Consider the following 19,523-nt stretch of genomic DNA (forward strand, 5'->3'; position numbering starts at 1 on the left):
GGTGACAGAGGAGGTCAGAGAGACAGACAGTGAGGAGGGGGCGGACCACTAAGGGGCATGGCCTTTGAGCAGAAGCATGACACGATCTGACACACATTTTAAGGGATCCTTTGGCTGCAGCAGCAAGAAAGGTGTGTGTGTGTTTGGGTGTGTGTGTGTATCGTGTGTGTTGGGCGCAAGGAATTTGTGCAACTTGTACACCTCTCAACTTGGTTCTCTTCCACAAGATGGTGATGGTCATTGTTCATTGAGCACCTACAGGTATCTGATCTACTTTCACCACAGCTCTGCCAGGCCGGTACTAAATCTCCCTGCTTTACAGATGAGGAAACAAGTTCAGAGAAGTTAAGCAGCTTGATCAAGGTCACACAGCTGGTAAGGGGCAAAGCCAGGATTCAAACCCTGCCCATCTTATTGCCAAGCCTAGGCTTATCTTACTATGTCTCATTGCCTCTCTTGGTTGCAGGAAATTAGAGAGACCACTCAGAATGCCCAAATGCTTGCCCCCATCTTGCAAACAGCAAAAAGATTTCCAGGACTGCTCGACTGGGAGATTTTGATCCCAGGCCCCAGAGCTCAGTGTGTTTGCCCAACTGGGGGCATCATAGAACCCGCAGGGCAAGCCTGGGAACGCCACTACGGGCTCCAGAGGACAGAGCAAGGAGGCCCCCAAGCCAGGGGCATCCTAGGGCTGTGGTCTAGGCTCAGGGTTTGCCTGTTAGCGTATTCCAGGCAGTGTCTGGCCCACGGTCGCCCCAGTGCCCTTCACTAAAGAACCGAACTCATGAGGCTAGCTCAGCTGCTGCCAACCTGCTCCCAGACCCCCCCTAGAAACCGGAGCCCAGACATACCCTGTGGATCACATTCCCGCAGAACCCGAGCTCAGAAAGTGACCTGCCTGGTCTGTCGAAAGCTGAGCATCCTCCCCGCCCCTCCCAGGGACACCAGAGCTGGGGCAACAGAGGTAAAGGGAAGGAATCTGACTGGTGCCCAGGGCCACGCCTCCATGCTGTGGACAGGAACCGGACTATCCTAATGGGTTCTGGGAGGCCTCCACATTCCCAAGCAGGTTCCGGGCATGATGGCTCCTTCCTCCCAGGACGATGCCACAGTGGTCAGGGCTGGCAGCTGCCCTTATGTTAATACCTTCCTAGATCTGTGGGCAAGCGCAGGTTGGATCTTCTGCTCCGAGACTACAGACTCAAGTCCCCACTATGACCTCCAAAGACTTGTCTGGCTCGGTCCCCCTCCCTGTGGCACAGGCTGCCGAGGGTCATCAACTTCCGCTTTCTCCCTCTTCTTCCTGAGCACTCAGCAGGCTGATGGGGTGGGGCTCTGGAATGAGCACCGGGCTGATGGATGTGGGCAGAAGTGATACACGCCACATCCATGCACAATCCTCCACTCTCTTTTATTTTCTGCAGTGTTAAATGTAGAAAGGGACTGGATCCCTGAGTCACCACTTGGAGACAAGCTAACTGACCCACATTAGACTGTGAAGCAAATGAGAAATAAATTTTTAGCCATGTAATGTAAAAGGACTGTTTGTTACAGAAACAACCTGGACTGACTAACACACTTCCTCTTAGTTTCTCAACCACAGCAGCTTTTTTTCTACCCCAGGACCTTTGTGCATGATGGTCCCTCTTCTTCCCACTCTACTTGGCTCACATTGCTTATCCTTAAGGTTTCAGCTAATACCTCCCTCTCTTAGAGAATCCTTCCAGAGCACATCAAGACCCCATGTTATAGATTCTTGAACTCCCACGATCCTCCTTCAAAGTACTTATTCCAATCATAATTAAATAAATAATGGGCTACGAATTATTTGAAGTCTGTGTCCTCTGTACTAAGATATAAGCTGCCTGAGGGTAGGGACCTTGCTCACTGACGTTCCCTAGTGGTTGACTGGGTGCCTGCTGCATTGTACCTGCTCTAAAAACATGTGCTGAATGAATGAATGGGGAGAATGCTCTCCTACAGGTTCCCCTGGGGCCACTTGAGCTACTCAACCTCTCTGAACCTTGATACTCACATTTGGAGAATGATGTCCAACCGGGGCTAGGGTGAGGTGAGTAGGGCACTTGCCCCAGAAACAAAATTTGAGGGGCACCAAAAAACTTAGTACAGACCTGCATCGCTTAACGACGGGGATACATTCTGAGAAGCCCATCATCGTTGTGCGAACATCACAAAGCGTACTTACACAAACCTAGATGGTGTAGCCTACTACACACCTTGGCTACATGGTACTAATCTTATGGGACCACTGTTGTATATGCAGTCCATTGTTGACGGAAACCTCGTTATGCGGTGCATGACTGTAACCAAGATAATAGTTTAATGCAATAAAGACATGATCTGGGGGGGCTGGCCGGGTGGTGCAAGCGGTTAAGTGCGCACGCTCTGCTTCGGCAGCCCGAGGTTTGTGGGTTCAGATCCCGGGCGTGCACCGATGCACCGCTTGTCAAGCCATGCTGTGGCGGCGTCCCATATAAAGTACAGGAAGACGGGCACGATGTTGGCTCAGGGCCAATCTTCCTTGGCAAAAGGGAGGAGGATTAGCATCGGATGTTAGCTCAGGGCTGATCTTCCTCACAAAAAAAAAAAAAAAAAAAGACAGGATCTGTACCGGTGCTGTGATGAGAGCCATATTGGAGCCTGCGGCAAAAGGAAAAATCAGTAGCTCTAATCCTGTCTTTGTTTGAAATTTTGATATTTTGTTCATGGTGGATTTTTTGGCATTAATTGTGATTTTTTAAATGGTTGTATTAAACTATTATTTATCCTGATAACTTAGTTTTTTGGCCCTTACTTAAATTTTGTGCCTGGGAACGTGCCTCGCTCACCTCCCCCTGGTCCTCGGCCTGGGAGTGGTGCTGTCCCCTGGAATAATAATCCTCCCGGAAGGATTATGATGAAGCCTCAGTGAGAGAATATGGGAGCTGGGTATTATCGTTTTGTGATATTAACTGATGCTTCGCTGTAGACAATTTCCGGGTATCCATTCCCCTCCTTTCAGATGCTAAATTGGCTTTCTGTATTCCCCCGCTCTCCAAGGGAAACTCAGAACAAAGAGTCAAATCCTCGGCTTTGAGTTGCAAAAGAGGCTTTGAAACCCAGAGCTGAGACGATAGCCTTGTGAGACCCGGGTTTTGAGAGAGAAATATTTTTTGTAGGTCTGAAAGCTCGGCTTTGAACTTGGAGAGCAGGGAGCTGATGCTGTAAGCCGTGGAGTGGGGAGGCAGGTGGCATCACAGAAGCCAAGGCCCCACCCAAAAGGAGACAAAGGCTCCACAGGCAGCAGGGAGAGAAGCAGCAGAGCAGCACCCCTAATTGGGGATGCCGGCCCGTAAAGGCCCCGGCCCCACCTGCTCTGAGCTGAGTCTGAGGGTGGCATGAAAAAAGTCCCGGGTACATTTGGCGGACACCAGGGCAGAGCGACCTGCACTTCCCTTACCAGGTTGGCCTGAGACCAGAAGCCCCCCTACCTGTATGGAGAAGCCTCAGGAGAGTAGAAATGGAGGCGAGCCAGCTTCACCCCTGAATCTTCTATACACCCGTGTCATGGGGACAGCATCCAGAAGTTTCTGCACCTCCAAGATGGACTTGGTGTGGCTGAGAGCAGGCTGATGGACCTGGAGGGGCTGCTTGCGTGGTCCAGGCAAGGCAGCTGAAGGGGTGGCTGTGTGAACCTGGCAACCAGAGGTCAGAGTATCACAGTTGCTTCCCGTCAGGTGCGGGGAGGACAGGTGTGGATGACCAAACCCAAGGAGATCAGTATCTCAGGGGGCGTCAACATGGCTGGATGCCTCTCCCCCAAGAGTGAGCTCCAGGAATGGGCACATCCTCAAGGAGGGGCAGAATTCCTGACCTGATTGGATTTGAGTCTGAAATGGACAGAGCTTAGATTCAGAGGGGACTGAGTTGGACTGGGAGCAGCTAGATGAATGTCTTTGCTGAGTTCTGGTACAAACAGACCAAGGTGCACTTCTAAGCAAGCTCCTGAGTCTGTGCCTGTGAAATCCACACCCGCCGCCTGCACAGCTGAGCAGGTGGTGCCAAGCCCAACAGGCCCACGTCCGAGGGACCCCGTTTGCATCAGGGACCTCATAGATTGGTATCCTATTCGGGCAACTGAGGTAGGACATCTCTTTCCATGTCTCACAAAGGGTCCGTAAGGGGCAGCAGCCTCCCTGCCAGGTGTGTAAGGCACCCTGCTCACAGGAGACGCTCTGCAAATGCTCATTTCCTTCTGATGGCAACCCACGCGTAAAGGATATTCGAATTCTTTGGGCGTGCCTGCATTATCCTATGTTGGAGAATCCCAATGTACCCACGGGCCCGTTTAGAGCCAATTCGAACAGACCCCATCTCTTATCAACAAAGTGATGAAGGATTGTCTTTCAGAAAAACCGCAAAGTCACGCAGCCAGGGCATGCGCAAAAGAAAAATCGTGACCTAAAACAACTTCGGAACCAAAGATCCTCCTTCTACGGAACTCAAGGACCGGGACGCGACCGGAACTTGAAAGCCAGACTCGTATCAGAAGTGAGGGGTCCCTCGCTCAGGATAATCTGGTGTTAAAATTCCTTCCCAATTTCATCATAAATGTTTAGAACCTCATCATAAATGTTTAAAACCTTACCATAAATACCTGAAGCCCACCAATTGAAACCTGCCCCACCAGCGTTTCCACGTGACAACCTGTTCTCCCTAACCTCTTAAATTTTGCCCCAAATCCTGAATTGGGGAGACAGATCTGAGGACACACACCCCCTGTCTCCCTGGAGATTGATCTCGCAGAATAAAAGCTGATTTCTCCCCTCAAAGGCTGGTGCCATAATTAATTGGCTTGTTTATGCGCATCGACAGAGAACCCCAATCTTGTGCGGTAACGCCAACTGCCTTGCAAAACAGAACCCACACATCCTACTGTGGAAGCTGAAAACTCTGGAAACTTTCCTTGCAAGTTGGATGCAGGCATGTGACCTGGGAACCATCCATCAGAAGCATTCATCCCAGATTCTGAATCAGAAATGCGAGACGGTAGAGCAGAAGGGACTGTGGGGAATCTCTTCTGAGCACGGGTGGGGGCAGTGGCAGCAGGAGCAGTCCAGTGCCCAGCAGTGAGGGGGTGGGGGGCATACTGTCATCACAGGCCCGGGTCCATGGGGCAATTTTGGCCATGGTTCTCGGCTGAGTAGCCTCTAAGCTGTGTTCTCAGGTCCACCTGAACATTCTGTGAGCTCCAAAATCCTTTTAATAAATTTCTTTTCTGCTTTAATTAGCCAAAGTTTGTTTCTGCTGCTCGTAAAGAGCTCTGACTGTACCCTACAGGGTCAGACTTTAGCCTGTGATCACTAAGGGAGTCACGTGGTCACAGTGGAGGGATCACTGTCCCATGTCCCCAGGGCCTTCACTGTCACACCCAGGAGTCCCCACGCTGCCAGATGCCTTGTATATGCTCAGGAATACGTTCTTCAATGCCAGCTCCTTGCTCCCAGTGCCAGAGCCCACCAGGAGAACGCGGCTCTGCTGCAAGACTGTCCTATCATAGGGCCCTGTAGGAAGCATAGGGACCACACCTTGTCATTGGCCCGTAGTGAGGCTGCTTGGGCCCAGAGCCTCACAAAGTCTTTCCTGAACATGGCTCCTTCAGCACCTTGCACAGTATCTCTCTTAGGATAAGTGGACCAGACAGATGCCTTTCTGACTTGTCTCTTTACTTGAGGACATCTGAAGACACATGAGCGCACACACACACACACACGCCTTCTTCAACAAAAGAAGACAAAGCCCCATGCTTATCACTGGCTGCAAATGTGATGCTGGCTCTCCTAGGATGCTTCCAGGCCCCTTCTGCCCACTCGAGACCCCCAGTTCAGTGACATGTTGGGAAAGGCCTTGTATTCAGAGCAGAGAGAGTAGAGCATGTGCTCACTAAGCCGTGCGCACATGCTCTGGCTTGGTGCTTCATTGCTCTGGCTCAGGTTGACCTGGTTATCACAAAGGTCCTTCCAGGGGTGAAGTTTTATGACTCAAAGATCTTTCTTAGCAAAGCCCTGTCTGAAGCAGCATCTTGAGAGGCAAGGTCCCCAGAGGCCCCAGCCGTGGCATCCATGCAAGTAGTGCGGGGGGTGGCACAGCAGGGTCTCAACCTCCAGGCCACGCAGATGTAGGGAGCCCGGGTGACCAACCTCCTGGCATCAGGGCCGGTCACACCCAGAGGCCCACATCTGATGCTCCTGCTGGCAGGCAGAGCTCATTCACTCATCTAATATTTACTGGCACCTACAAATATGACAGCACTGTCCTTGGCTTTGGAGGTTCAGCTGTGAACAAGACAGGCATGGTCTGTGCCCTTGTCGACCCTCATAACTGAGGAGGGTACAGAGGAGGGCTCCATAGCATGGCCCGCCCTGAGTAACTCCATGGGGGGCAATAGTCAGCAAGCGGGTTGACCTGGAATCGACACATGCCCCCACTGGCTGCCCCCAATCTGGGCTCCAGCCCCACTCCTTACCAGCAGGCACCCACCCACAGTCCTCGCTGGCCGTGTGACCTGGGGCCAGTGGTTCCACCTCTCCACATCTGTCTCCTCATCTGGGAGATGGGGAAACCCATGCCCTGCACCAGGCAGGGCTCCAGACCCACCCAGGCTTGGCCTTGGCCCCTCTTGGACCCCCTTCCTGCCACCTGATGCCCTGGGCCACCTTGTCCTCACACAGCCCCTTGGGCTGGGGCTCACGACCCCAACAGGGAGGCTGGGATGAGCTGCCCAAGGAGAGGTTGCAGGAGGAGAAGGCAGGGGCTGAGGGAAGCACAGAGTGCTGCTCAGTGCCCTCCCCTTGGGTGGGGTCTACGGCTCCAGCTCAGGAAACATCATGAGGATGCCTCCTCTGACCTTGAATGGAAGCCCCAGGTGGGGGTTACCTGGATCTGATCCCTCCTCTGTCCTTGCACGTTTAGCTGTTTGGGGAACATTTCCGCGGGGATGGGTGGCCCTCCAGATGGTCAGAGAGGAGATTAGGGATCAGATTCCGAGTTTCACGGCTTCCATCTGTCTGCATGTAACATACCCTCTGTCCTCCCCACGCAGAGCTTCCCGCCACCCCCCGGGCCTCCAGTTCCCACGGGCAGATGCCTTTTCCCAGCTGGCCAGCTGTCAAGGAATGAGCTGGTGGCTCCACGTGTCACCACGTGACCCAGGCCAGATGGTACCTGTCGATATCAGCGGCCACAGTGCCGTGACGGGCAGCAGCCTCACACGCGTCTGCATGCGTCAGGAGTGGGGCCCGATCGCGTGGCACCCGGCATCTGTCGCCATCCTGCCGTCCCATCAGCGCTCCAGGCTCCACACCCCCACACCAGCGCTGTCAGCACAGCACCCACCTGTGTCCCCAAACCTCCCCCAGAGGGCGGCCCCTCTGTGTTCCTGCTGAAAAGGCCCACGGAATATTCCTGGCACCCGCAGGCTGTGGGGGCTTAATGAGGGTAATCGTCGTCATCGCACACCTCAGCACAGTTTCTAAGAGGCCCGTGGGAGGGGCAGGAAGGTTTTTTGATAGCAGCGACAATAGGCACCTGCTGGCAGGAATGAGTCTCCTGGATGCCCCAAGCTGGTTACCAGGTGAGGGGAGGCAGGCAGCTTCCAGGAGGGTCTGGCAGAAGCTGGCCTCAGGGACAGGGCGGGGCCTGGCCCCCTCGAGGGCAGCCTACGCCTCCAGGTAAGGCCGCACAGCTAGATCTCACACCCATGCTCTCCCAGACAAGACGGGGTCTGCTCCCAGAGAAGGGTCCTGGGGCAGTCTGTCCAGGGCCCGCAGGAACAGACAAAGGCCACAGGCCACACAGACACTGTGACTCTGCAGTGTGGCCTTGCTCAGGCCTCCATACCACCCAGGCCTCTGTGTCCTCTGCTTCAGCGTCAGGGCGGCTACTATTTGCCGGCTGGGCACTTTACACATGTTGTCTCATTTACCCCACGAGGTGGGTACTGCCGTTACCTGCAGCTCAGAACGGTTAGGTGGCCTCCACAGCTGGTGGCAGGAGGCAGCCTCCGGGTGGAGAGCTGGGATTTGAACCTAGGCAGGCCGACTCCAGAACTCAGGCCTGGACAGCTACCCCCTGCTGACTGCCTGAGCCCCGGAGAGGAAAAGGTGCCAGGCCAATGCTGGCCGGGGCCAGGCCGAAGGCTCAAGTCTCAGAGGCGTAAGGGGACAGGGCCTCCGAAAATGAAGCCACAGTGTTGGTGCCCACACCTCTCTGATAGCACAGAAGGGGAGTGACGTGGCGAAGGCCGGTCCCTCCAATGGGGTTTCAGTAACCTGAGTAGCCGAAGGGTGGAAAGTGTCCACCCCTTCTGCTCTGGCAACGGAGAGAGGATTGCTCAGCACTGACCCTGGTCTTGGGGCCTACTGGGGGTCAAGGTGGGAATGTGGGGCCCTTCAGGCCACTACTGGGGAGCTTAGTTGAGGGTGGTCAGAGACTGGGCCTGGCGTGAGAGGAGAGCAAGGGGCACATGCAGAGAGAGAAGGGGCGGCCTGGGGAGCAAAGCACAGCGGTCCCCAGGGGCCCCAGCCATGGCATCCAGACAAGTGGGGGCCGGTGGCACAGCAGGGTCTCAGCCATCAGGCCACAGAGATGCAGGGAGCCTGGGTGACTGACCTCCTGGCATCAGGGACGGTCACACCCAGAGGTCCACATCTGACGCCCTTGCTGGCAGGCAGAGTTCATTCATTCATTCACTCATCTAATATTTACTGGCACCTACAGATATGACAGCACTGTCCTCGGCTTTGGAGGTTCAGCGTGAGCAAGACAGGCACGGTCTGTGCCCTTGTTGAGCATCATAACTGAGGAGGGGACAGAGAAGGGCTCCGTAGCATGGCCTGCACTGAGTAACTCCATGGGGGGCAATGATCAGGAAGTGGGTTGATCTGGAATCAACTCATGCCCCCACTGGCTGCCCCCAATCTGGGCTCCAGCCCCACTCCTTACCAGCAAACACCCACCCACAGTCCTTGCTGGCTGTGTGACCTGGGGCCAGTGGTTCCACCTCTCCAGATCTGTCTCCTCATCTGGTAGATGGGGAAACCATGCCCTGCACCAGGCAGGGTCCAGACCCACCTAGGCTTGGCCTTGACCCTCCTGGACCCCCTTCCTGCCACCTGATGCCCTGGGCCACCTTGTCCTCACACAGCCCCTTGGGCTGGGGCTCACGACCCCAAAAGGGAGGCCGGGATGGGCTGCCTGAAGAGAGGCTGCAGGAGGAGAAGGCAGGGGAGCACAGGGGTGCTGCTTGGCGCCCTCCCGTTGGGTGGGGTCTACAGCTCCAGCTCAGGAAACATCATGGGGAGGCCCTAGCTCACATGTCCTCAAACTTGGCGCAGGACAATGGGAGAGGGGAAGCGATGGTGAGAGGGTGTAATCAGACTCCAGTGTCCCCGACACCTTATCCCCCGTTGAGCCAGGGAGAGGTAAGTGAGCAGGAAACATGAGCTAACGAAGGACACTGGAGGGAAGAAGGAAATGGAGACGGGAAATGGGGTGGGGTGGGGTGGGCTATGTGTGTCCGGTTGTAGGTCTCTGCACGTCTGTTTTTGTGTGTCTGTGTGTCTGTGTCTATGCGTGTTGATGTGTCTGTATGTCTGCCTCCGTGTGTGTATGTCTGCGTGTACAAGCATCTTCGGTGTTTATGTGAAGACCTGTGTGTACACATTTGTTTGCGTCTCCATATGTTCCAGTGTGTGGTTGTGTTAGTGAGTCTGTGTGTCCTTGTCTGTCAGCACTTATGTGCCTGTGTGTGTTTGTATGTGCATGTCCTCAGGGGTCTGTGTGCATCTTGACTTGTATTTGTGTGTGCTTCTGTGTGTGTGTGACTGTGGGCGGGAGGGCCTGGTAGAATCTCTCCCCTACCTCACCCTGGCCAGGCCATGGATGGGGCCCAGCCCAGTTGCCAAGAGTCTGGTTTGATGACTCACCCCCAATATTGGGGGCCATGGACTGGCAGGCCCCCACCCACAGTCTGTGGGGCTGTCACTGGGGCTTGAGTCTGCTGGGTTTGTAGCTGAGAAACTCTGTGTCCCTGCTTCCCCTCCTCCCATGCCGGAGCCAGCTGGAGCCACCCACTTCCCACATGGAGCCCCCGCCAGGCCGTGGACAGCCCCCGGGCCTGCCGCTCAAGACTTCTGGGTACAGCCAGGCTCCAGGGCCTGCAGAGCTGCTCCACAGACACCCACTAAGTATAAGGGGTGGAGGTGGGGGTGGGGGACCAGCTGTTGGACCACTCAGTCCTCCCCATTGCCTGCCTGGCTGGGCTGCCTGGGACTGCTGCTGCCTTCCTGACCTGTTATGACCTCGAGCAGCTTGTGCACCCTCTCTGGTTCCAGGTGCCTCATTTATAAAATAAGGAGCTGGTGCTAGCAGGGCCACAGCCTACAGTTGTACAGTTGTGCACTGTAGAAACGCACCTACTGAAGGTGACAGAAGGCCCTGAGAGGCAGCCCCGATTCTGCCTTGCAGGCTGAGGGCCCTGGTGTCAGGCTGCAGCTCCTGAAGGAAGGGATGGTTCCCTATTTCCTCCCACAAGAAGTTGGCTCTTTTGGTCCTGTGCTCAGGTGGGGCGTCCACTAGGGCACGCCTTGTTCTAATTCTCACAAAGGGGCTGCCCTGAGGCACCAGCCTTTTGCACCAGCCCCCACCCCTCCCTGTGATGGTGGCCAGGTGTCCATCCACTGCGGACTCTCCTCCATCTGTCTCTGGAACAGATCTCTGTGACTCTTCCTGCCCTGCTATCCTCCTCTCTCCCTTAACCATCCAATGTGGGACCCAGCAGGGCCCCAGAAGTCCTGCCCTGATCCCCTGCCCCATTTTATAGACCAGGTAACTGAGGCCTCTCAACCCACCTCCCGCCCACCTCTGTCTCCCCCTTCCTCTCTGGCCCCCCTCCCCCCTCCCTGGGGCTTCCTCCCTTCCACACTTGACAGAGCACTTAGCACAGGCCGAGGAGAGCCCTTGACAGGAGAGGAAACTGAGTCTCAACAGGGAAGTGTCTCGTCTAGTGTCACAGTGAGTCCAGCTGGGCCTCCCTGACTCCGAGTCTGGCCCTGGCCCCTCCACCCCTGCACCCCGACCCTCACCCCTCCTTTTCCCAGCCACCGCTGACAGTCACGGATGCGGCTCTGCTTCAGTGCTCTTTATTTCATCAGGAAAGTAGCTGGGGAGTCCCAGCAGGGGGTGGGGTGGGAACAGGGACAGTAGCTGGCTCCTGTCCCATTAGGTTGGCCAACCTGTGGGGAACGTAGAAGAGGAGGCCTCAGGGGCTCCGGGGTGGTCTCTGCAGTCTCCTGCCCCTGAGAAGCCCCTGATCTCCCACCCCCCTATCTGGGGCTGGGGTCCCCAAGACAGGGCTTGCTTGACCCAGGGCTTGGGAGGTGGGGCTGGCCCACGATGGCTACCCCTACACGGGAAGCAGATGTGGGTGGGGGTCCCCCAGCCCCTTACCCAGGCCTCAGGCTCAGCTGGGCGCGGTGAAGCGGCTGCTGTGAGGTGCAGCTCGGTAGAAGGGGTCGGCTGAGATCAGGGTTCTGCAGGGAGGGAGGGGGCGCAGGTGAGGGTGGGGTGGGCAGCAAGCCCTCTCCAGTCTGCCTTCTCCAGCCGCCAGCTCTCCGTCAGGGCCGCCAGGCCACAAACATTCTTTGCCTGCCAACTCTGGGCCATCATGGGTATGAATGTGATTTTTGAGGAACTGAATTGAGCAGAAAGGAGTCAGAGCGAGGCAGAACCACAGTCCATTCAGCTTTGGTCCCCACCCCACCCGTGCAGCCTGGCAGGGAGCAGGCGTGGAGCTGGCCTCTGGGAAGGTTTGCCAAACACCTGGGAACAATGTGCAGGGGGGAGGGCAGCCATGCAAAGGGAGAGGTCTCTGGGGAGAAGAAGGAGGAGCCCATGAGGGCAGGAGAAGCACTAACCAAGCCAGAGAGAGGAAGTGGGCCTCTCAGAGGGACAGACACACGGAGGGAGGGAGGAGACGCTGGGGAAAGACGCTGGGGAAAGGCCTGGATGCGGCAGATGAGAGAGCAGAGCCGGGGGGTGGCCGGCTACCTTCCCACGTGAGGGTGCAGGTGCCGCAGGCTCTCCGTGGGGTTGGGCGTGGCCTCCATGCGAGTGACCGGCTGGTTGAGGGCGTAGCCTCCTGGCTTCTGGGGCTGGATGCCACCTCGAGTCCAGCCTTCACGGTCTAGACCCTTGGGGATGTTCTCAAAGTACCTGTAGCACGGGAGGGGCTGTTGGCCGAAAGCTGGCCTCTGCCCACCTCTGCAGCCTCTCGCTTTTCTCCAGCAGGAATCTTGGCTCCAGCAGAGCACAGCCTCCTTGCCTTTGCCTGGGCTGTTCCCTCTGCCTGGCACTTCCCAAGCCTCCGTCCACTTGGGGAGCTCTGACTCAGGGAGCCTGCCCTCTCTCTGCCCCTGAGCTGGAGGCACCTCCTTGTGCTGCCTCCAGCATCCTGATGCTGAGACAGCACTTCAGAGTGGACAGGACTGTTTAAGTGATGTCTCCGTCCCCGGCCTGTGAGCCTCTTGGGGTTGGGGACCCCGTCTTATCCATTTCTCTCTAGGCATCCAACTTTTCTTCCATTTTGCCCATATTCATTGAGCCCTGGGCCAGGTTCTAAAGGTACCAAGATGAGTAAGATGTGGGCCCCGCCCTTGAGCTCATGAAGAGGGGGTATGGATAGATGAATGTGGAAATCAATGATTCCAGCCCCGGGGGGCTCTGGGTGCACCAGGCAGGGGCAGCATGCCTGACACCTGGCAGAAGCACAGGAAATGCTGGCAGGTGGGCCGGCAGTGGAAGGACCCAGCAGAGATGGCTGGGCGTGGGGGTCTGCTGGAGCCACAGGAGGAGGGCGCCTGCCTAGGAAGGGGCAGGGACACAGTGGTCCCCCTCGGACCAGAGTGAGCCTCTGCCCTTCCCTCTCGCCCTCCATGGGGACTGGAGCAGCCACAGGTGTCATGGATCTGCTGTGCCGCCAGGAACAACATCTCCTCTCTGAGCCTCAGGGTCCCTTGAGGACGGGGCAGGGGGGCACCATGGGAGACTGAGGAGTTGGGGGGATGGTGTGGGCACAGATGACTCAGGCTGACACACAGAGGATAGATGCTGTGAGGGGAGGTTTTGTCCTAAGAGTTACACCTCCTTTATCCCACTCCTGTAAAGCCCTCCCCATCCAGTCCCGGCCCTGGGAGCCTTCCCCATGGCTCTAGGGCCACTTCCTCCTGGAAGCCCTCCCTGAAGCTCAGGACACTCTCTGCCCAGGGTTCACACAACACATACCACGGACTGGAAGTAGTGTCTTAGCAGATGCCCAAGTGGCTCCACCCAGACCACCTCGGACCCCCTCATTCTTCCCCTGCCCACCAGCCTGGCCACCAATGGCCTGCACTGCATCCCAGGGAAGGCTGCCCTCGGGCTGCAGGAGCCTGCTCTGCCTGAGCAAGGAGGTACCTGGGATTTATATTGCCCCTGTGACAGCCCTTAACCAATGGCCAATGAATGTGGGGGTATGAATACCTCAGCTCTCTCACTCCTTGGTTGGGATAATTCTGAGTTGCATGTTTTGCAGTTTCTGGAGTCTCCCTAGGGGTATCTGGCTTAATAATACACCTGTTATTGGCTGTCTCCCCATCCCCATCCCGCCTCCCAACTCCTCCACACCCCCCAACCCAATAAAGGGCTCTCACTCAAATCCTTAGCTCAGGGTCTGCTTCTTGGGGAACCCATATTAATTCAGTGTTGGCCTTCTTCCCAAGGCTGTGAGCTCATTGCTTATCCCAGTTTCAGTCTCCCTGTCTGTAAAATGGGCACCAGCATCACAGCCCTGGATTTGGGCAGGGAAGGGGGGCTCACCCTTGGTTGTAGGTGGTCAGGTAGTGATTATCCATGTCACGGTCATAGGGGCTGCGGACATAGCTCGGGTTGTTAAGGCTGAATCCTGTGGGCTCCTGCACGAGAGAGAGGGGGGACCTGTCAGGTCAGAGAGGGTGGGGATTTGGGGGTGGGGGCTGGGAACCCCAGGTCTCACCTTGTTCCCCACGGTCTCCCGGCCCAGCAGGGCAACATTTGTCTGTTGCATCCGCTGGGGGGGCTGGAACTCATGGTGGGTCGTGCTGCTGGGTTCTGGGCCAGGAGGGGGCACCTGCAGGGGACAGAGCCACAAGAAGGGTGGCTGGGTGGCCAGGGTGAGAAAACAGGGGGAGAGGGAGGGCGGGCAGAAGTGCACACAACCCCAACCTGCCCCCAGCCCCAGGAGCCTGTCCTTCTGCCTCCAGCCACTCCGAACTTGCTGTTTGGAACACACGCCCCAGTTTCCAGCCCCTAGGCCTTTACCCTCCACTGAAAGGAGTCCCCAAATACCCCGATTCTTCCCATCCTCCAGTGCCTGCCCAAATGCCACCACATTCGAGAAACCTCCCTGTCTCCTCCCTTGTCTGAGGGAGCCCCCAAGGCCACTCACTCTGGGGTTCAGAATCCGTTCATTCACTCGGCTGAAGCCCGTCTCCCGCTCGGAGCCTCTGGCCAGCACAGGCAGGAACTCGTCCCCCTGAGGCAGCCAAGCAGCCACTGTCACCACAGCATGGCTGCCCGCAGCAGCCTTCCAGCGCACTGTCCGAACGGCCCCGCAGGAGGACCCCAGCCCTCCCCACCCCCGCTCAGCTTACATGAGGGTGGGTCATGGGAAGAAAGTCCAACTTGGTGACAGTCCGGCTGGGGAGGAGGACCTGGAACGAGGCCGGTAGAGGAGCGTCAGCTGGCAGAGGCAGCTGCCCCCCTGCCCTGAACACAGCGGGGGGCTCAGCACAACTGGGTGTAATCGGGGTAACGAGGAAAGGGAAGAGTTTGGGGAGGAAAGAGGGGAGGGCATGACACTGAATGGGAGCCAGCAGGCCAGGGGTCATGTCTGAACTCAGTGATCTTCGCTATGCCGCTTCTCCTCTTCGGACCTCAGTCTTCTCATCCATAAAGTGGGGGAGCTGGACCAAAGCAGGAGTTGTCACCCAAGCTCTTTCATCTTGCGTTAGAACAAAGGGTTCTGCAGCTCATTTTTTTAAAAAGCTAGAAACCCCCAGACTGGAGGGCTTCAATGACCCTGAGATTCCAGTGGGACCCAGCCTGACTTACTGGGTCCCCAGGGAGGGCCTGGGAGGGCGGCTGGAAGACGATGGGGTTCTTGGTGGACTCTTTGGTGAAGCCAGTCTCCTCCTTGGCGCCGATGGATTTCTTCTGTAAGAGATCTGCAAAAGACAGCCCCCGTGCGCTGCCCCCTGGGCCACCTGGCCCCACCCACGTGGCCCCCAGAGGCTCAGGGTCCCAGGAGGGAAGGAGGGAGCTGGCACCAAGGATCTGGAGGCCTGAGCCACCAGGATCGTGGGCACCAGGAGGAGGACACCAGAGTGCAGGACAGAGAAGGAGAGAGGAGAGCAGAAGGAAGGGCTGGGCCCACAGGCCAGGAGGCGGCTGTGGTCTGACTCAAGGAGGCTCCTAAGTAAGCGAGCTGTCCTTTAGGGGGTGGGCAGGCCTAAGATACTGAGGTCAACCAGGGGGAGGCAGTTCCCCCAAGCTGTCTGTGTGTCCTCCTTTCTTCCACTGGTGCCTTCTTAGTCCTGTGCCAGGTTCCCCGGGGGTCTCTCCCAGGGGTCGGGGGTGGGGAGGTGCAGTGGGAGAGAGGCATGAGCTCAGACAAGCACCTACCTGGCTGGTTTGAAGGCTCCTTGAGATACTTGGAATTATACTCAGAAGTCATGAAGCGCGGGCCCTGGAACACAGAGGGCGGAGCAGTGGGGACACACGGGAGACCAGAGCCCAGAAGGCGTCGGTGGTGGTGGCTCTGGCTTCTGTGCTGAGTGGAGCTGTGTGGTGTCTTCTGAGAAGGGAGGCCAGTGCAGCACCCCTGACACACATCTCTCTCTGACCGAGCACCACGGTGCCAGAAATTCCACCTTGAGAGCACAGCTCTCTTGCGACCATGAAAACTAAGTCGCATCCCACACTGGACTCCTAGTAACGAACAACGGGCCCAGAGCCCCCGGGGCCCAGACCAGGAGGGGGCCCGAAGAGAGGAGAGAGGCTGATGGGAGAAAGTGGGTGCTCACTTCACTGCTCGGGCTCAGGGCCTCTGGGTGGGGTTGGGAGAGAAGGGAGCACAAATTTAAAATCCTAAGACCTGTGTGAGGAAGCCCGTGAGGACCAGTTGGATGCTGTCTTGGAAATACCAATCCCAAAGCCTTTGCTCCATGCAGCTTTTCTTGGTGCCCTGAGCCCACATTTAGCCGGTTTCTTGGCTGAGTCAGCACAGTACCTGTCTCCAGGAGGGAGAAGGAGGGGGTCTGGCCCTCCGCCCAGCCCTTACTGGGGGCCATCCACTCACGTATCTGGCATTCTCCCACTCCGGCGAGCCCTTGCCCTGCTGCTGGTGGAGCAGGGGCACGTCCTTGGGCTCCAGCCCCGTGATGGCGTCAGGCCCGTAGTCCTGGGTGTCAAAATGGACCTTCCTCACCTGGGAGGAGGGAGCGGCCAATTACCCCTCCCGGTGAGGGATGGCAGTCACTTCTGACTCTGACTCTGCCCTTGACCCCTACATAGTGTCTGCACAGCAGCCTGAGGGGTCCCTTTACGATGAAGTCCCGTTGTGTCCCTCCTCTGCCCCGAGCCTTGCAGTATTCCCATTGCACTCAGAGTAGAATCCCACGTCCTGACAGCCGCCCACAAGAACCTCAGCTCCTCAGTCGGTGCCAGCCACCTGCCTCCTTGCTGTCCCTCCACACATCACACACTCCCGCCTCAGGGCCTTTGCACTTGCTGTCAGCACCACCTGGAACACTTTTCCCTCATATACCTGCATTTGGAGGAACACTAACCTCCCTCAAGTCTTTGTCTAATGTCTCCACAACAAGCTATTTTCTGGCCCTCCTGATTTGCATTGGCAACCCCTTCACTTCTGCTTCACCCCCTGCCTCTTCCCTGCTGTATTTTTTCCCAGCACTTTTCACCTTAAAATATAGAAAAGACGTTCAGAACATATTGGTTGAATGAATGAATGAACGAATGACTTAGTATCCATTCTGGTGGTGGCAATGGCGATGAGGATGATGGTCATAACGATGACAGAAATGAAGATGGTGTGATGATGACAAAAGAGAACATGACAGTGGTGGTGAGGAGGGTGATGAGGGCTTGGACGTGTGGATGGGATGGTGGGGACCATGGGGACGGGGATGGGGTTGGGGTCAGGATGGAGTGGGAAGGGGACTGGAGATGGGGATGGTGGAGATGGGATGGTGATAGGGATGGGAATAGAAATGGAGAGGGAGGTGATGGTTGGGATGGAGATGGGATGGTGTGATGGCGGGGATGGTGGTGGGGATGGTGTGATGGCGGGATGGTGGTGGGGATGGTGGTGCTGGCGGGATGGTGGTGGGGATGGTGGTGGGGATGGTGTGATGGCGGGATGGTGGTGGGGATGGTGTGATGGCGGGATGGTGGTGGGGATGGTGGTGGGGATGGTGTGATGGCGGGATGGTGGTGGGGATGGTGTGATGGCGGGATGGTGGTGGGGATGGTGTGATGGCGGGATGGTGGTGGGGATGGTGTGATGGCGGGATGGTGGTGGGGATGGTGTGATGGCGGGATGGTGGTGGGGATGGTGGTGATGGCGGGGATGGTGGTAATGGCAGAGATGGGGATGGAAAGGGGTTGGGAATGGTGGAGATAATGATGGTGACAGAGATGAGGATGGAAATGGAGGGCGAGGTGATGGTGGGGACAGGGATGAGGACAAAGGTGATAAAGGTGTGTGTACCCCCAGCCCACGTTGTGGCTCCTCCATGTCCAGTCATCGCAGCCTTGACCGACTCTTGGCAGGGCAGTCCCACTCTGCTGGAGGGACCCCCGCCCTTTCCACCCCTAGCCCTTCCTCCAGCCCAGCCTAGGGCTCCCCCTCTCCTGGCCCTGGCCCAGCACCGACCTCCTTGGTGGGCGGCGCCGCATTGACCTTCTCCCGAGAATACCCAGAGCTGGTCTGGTGCGTGCTCCAGGGCAGTGGATGTCGGCCATCGGGCACCTCCAGGGGGCGGTAACTCTGACTGGTCACTGTCTGGAAATTGTGCCGGACTTGTTCCCTGAGGAGGAGCAGGAGCAGGAGCTATTACCACCAGGGCCACCTGCCTCTGTCCTCTGGAGGCTGCAATGCTTATCTCCAGAAGCTTCCCACCTCCCTCAAACCTCACACAGATGCCTCAGGAGTCCGCCTGCCTTTGGGCCCCCGGCTGGGCGCCATGCCCTGAGTCCCCTGAGACCCTAGACCCAGGCCAGCCAGGGTCATGGTCCCCATGCATGGAAGGGTCTGAGGAGCTCCATTGGCCCTGAGAGCTGGGCCCTAGCAGGGCAGGGGTGAGAAGGGGTGGTACAGACGGTACCCCATGGCTGGGTTGTCCAGGGCATCGAGACTGGCTTGATATGAGACCATTGGCCGGTAATTCGATCTGTAGCCTGTGCCTTCGTGACTGCCCATGCGGGGCCTGAACTCCTCCCGACCTGCCAGAGGGGAAGCGGGCAGATGGGACCAGGGGTCAGCACAGTGGGAGAGCAGGGAGCGGGGCCTCCCAGGCAGGGCCAGCAGCCCCCTCGGGGCCCAGGGGGCCCTGGGATGGAGAAGGCACAGAGCCAGGGGCAGGAACAAGTGTGATAGGAGCCATGAAAGCCTGACCTTTTGGGACTGTGACAGCAGGAAATGGAGTGGACATGATGGGGACAAAGTCAGTGTGGTAGAATCACAGGATGGATTTGGGAGAGGGTAGCAGGGCAGGGCTAGCCCGACAGCACGGGTGTGGACATGGTCCTTGGGGGGCTCAGGGGATGGATCAGTTCAGCGTGCTGAGGTCGCTCTGAGTGTGTAATGGGCCAGAGGAGCTGCTCCTCTCCCGGTGGGAGGTCCTCCCCTGTCCTGCCCCGTGTCCTGGAGGTGGCTCCTACACAAACGTGCTCTCACCATAGGCTGTGCAGTAGCTGGTGGCGTAGAACTTCAGTGGATCCGTGCAGCCCCCCGAACTCATCTTCACATAAGGAGAGACAACTCCCAGGGGGAGTTTCCCCATCATGATGCTGTGGGGTAGGGCCCCAGGGGGCCTAGGAAGGAAGCACAAGGGGCCCCATCAGCCCAGCAGCCCTAGGACCCCGAGCCTGCCCCAGGCCCAGGCTGCGGAGACCACAGAGGTGGCAATGGAACCCCACCCAGCCTGCCCCTTCCCCCAGGCCTGTCCCTCCCCACCGATGCCTACTTCTCAAACTGAAGAAAGGAGTATAACTGTCAACACGTATCTCGTGTACACTTGTGTCTCATTTCACCTTCCTGCACCTCGTTATTAACTCCAATTTTATAGCCAGGAAACTGAGGTTCCAAGCGATGGATTAGCTCATAATAGGTGGTGGAACTGGGATTCAGACCCAGGGATTCTGACTCC

General features: G+C 57.3%; 1 protein-coding gene across 2 annotated transcripts; it reads right to left on the reverse strand.

Moving 5' to 3' along the window:
* Positions 1-11,521: 11,521 nt before the first annotated feature.
* SAXO4 (stabilizer of axonemal microtubules 4) lies at positions 11,522-19,160 on the reverse strand. 2 transcript variants are annotated; one of them, XM_004437456.3, is made up of 12 exons: positions 19,052-19,160; positions 18,480-18,597; positions 18,029-18,182; positions 16,433-16,561; positions 15,757-15,820; positions 15,187-15,299; positions 14,727-14,786; positions 14,522-14,608; positions 14,090-14,203; positions 13,915-14,009; positions 12,109-12,273; positions 11,522-11,591 (listed from the first exon to the last, which is right to left on the reverse strand). In XM_004437456.3, the coding sequence occupies exons 1-12, from the start codon at positions 19,158-19,160 to the stop codon at positions 11,522-11,524; spliced, it is 1,278 nt and encodes a 425-aa protein (XP_004437513.1). The 2 variants fall into 2 exon arrangements, with proteins under 2 accessions (XP_004437513.1, XP_087279359.1); XM_087423233.1 differs by lacking the exon at positions 14,727-14,786.
* Positions 19,161-19,523: the final 363 nt, after the last annotated feature.

Source organism: Ceratotherium simum, chromosome 34 (assembly GCF_057802395.1).
Source record: "Ceratotherium simum simum isolate JZ-2026a chromosome 34, ASM5780239v1, whole genome shotgun sequence".
In the NCBI taxonomy this organism is placed as follows: Eukaryota; Metazoa; Chordata; class Mammalia; order Perissodactyla; family Rhinocerotidae; genus Ceratotherium; species Ceratotherium simum.

Excerpts from the sequence above, each read along its gene's own strand:
- SAXO4 (XM_004437456.3), bottom strand. The coding sequence starts at position 19,160 with ATGATGGGGAAACTCCCCCTGGGAGTTGTCTCTCCTTATGTGAAGATG. Across the intron at positions 15,300-15,756 it reads GGAGCCTTCAAACCAGCCAG|ATCTCTTACAGAAGAAATCC; the intron begins GTAGGTGCTTGT and ends TGTCTTTTGCAG. Across the intron at positions 12,274-13,914 it reads CTGACCACCTACAACCAAGG|GTACTTTGAGAACATCCCCA; the intron begins GTGAGCCCCCCT and ends CCCGTGCTACAG.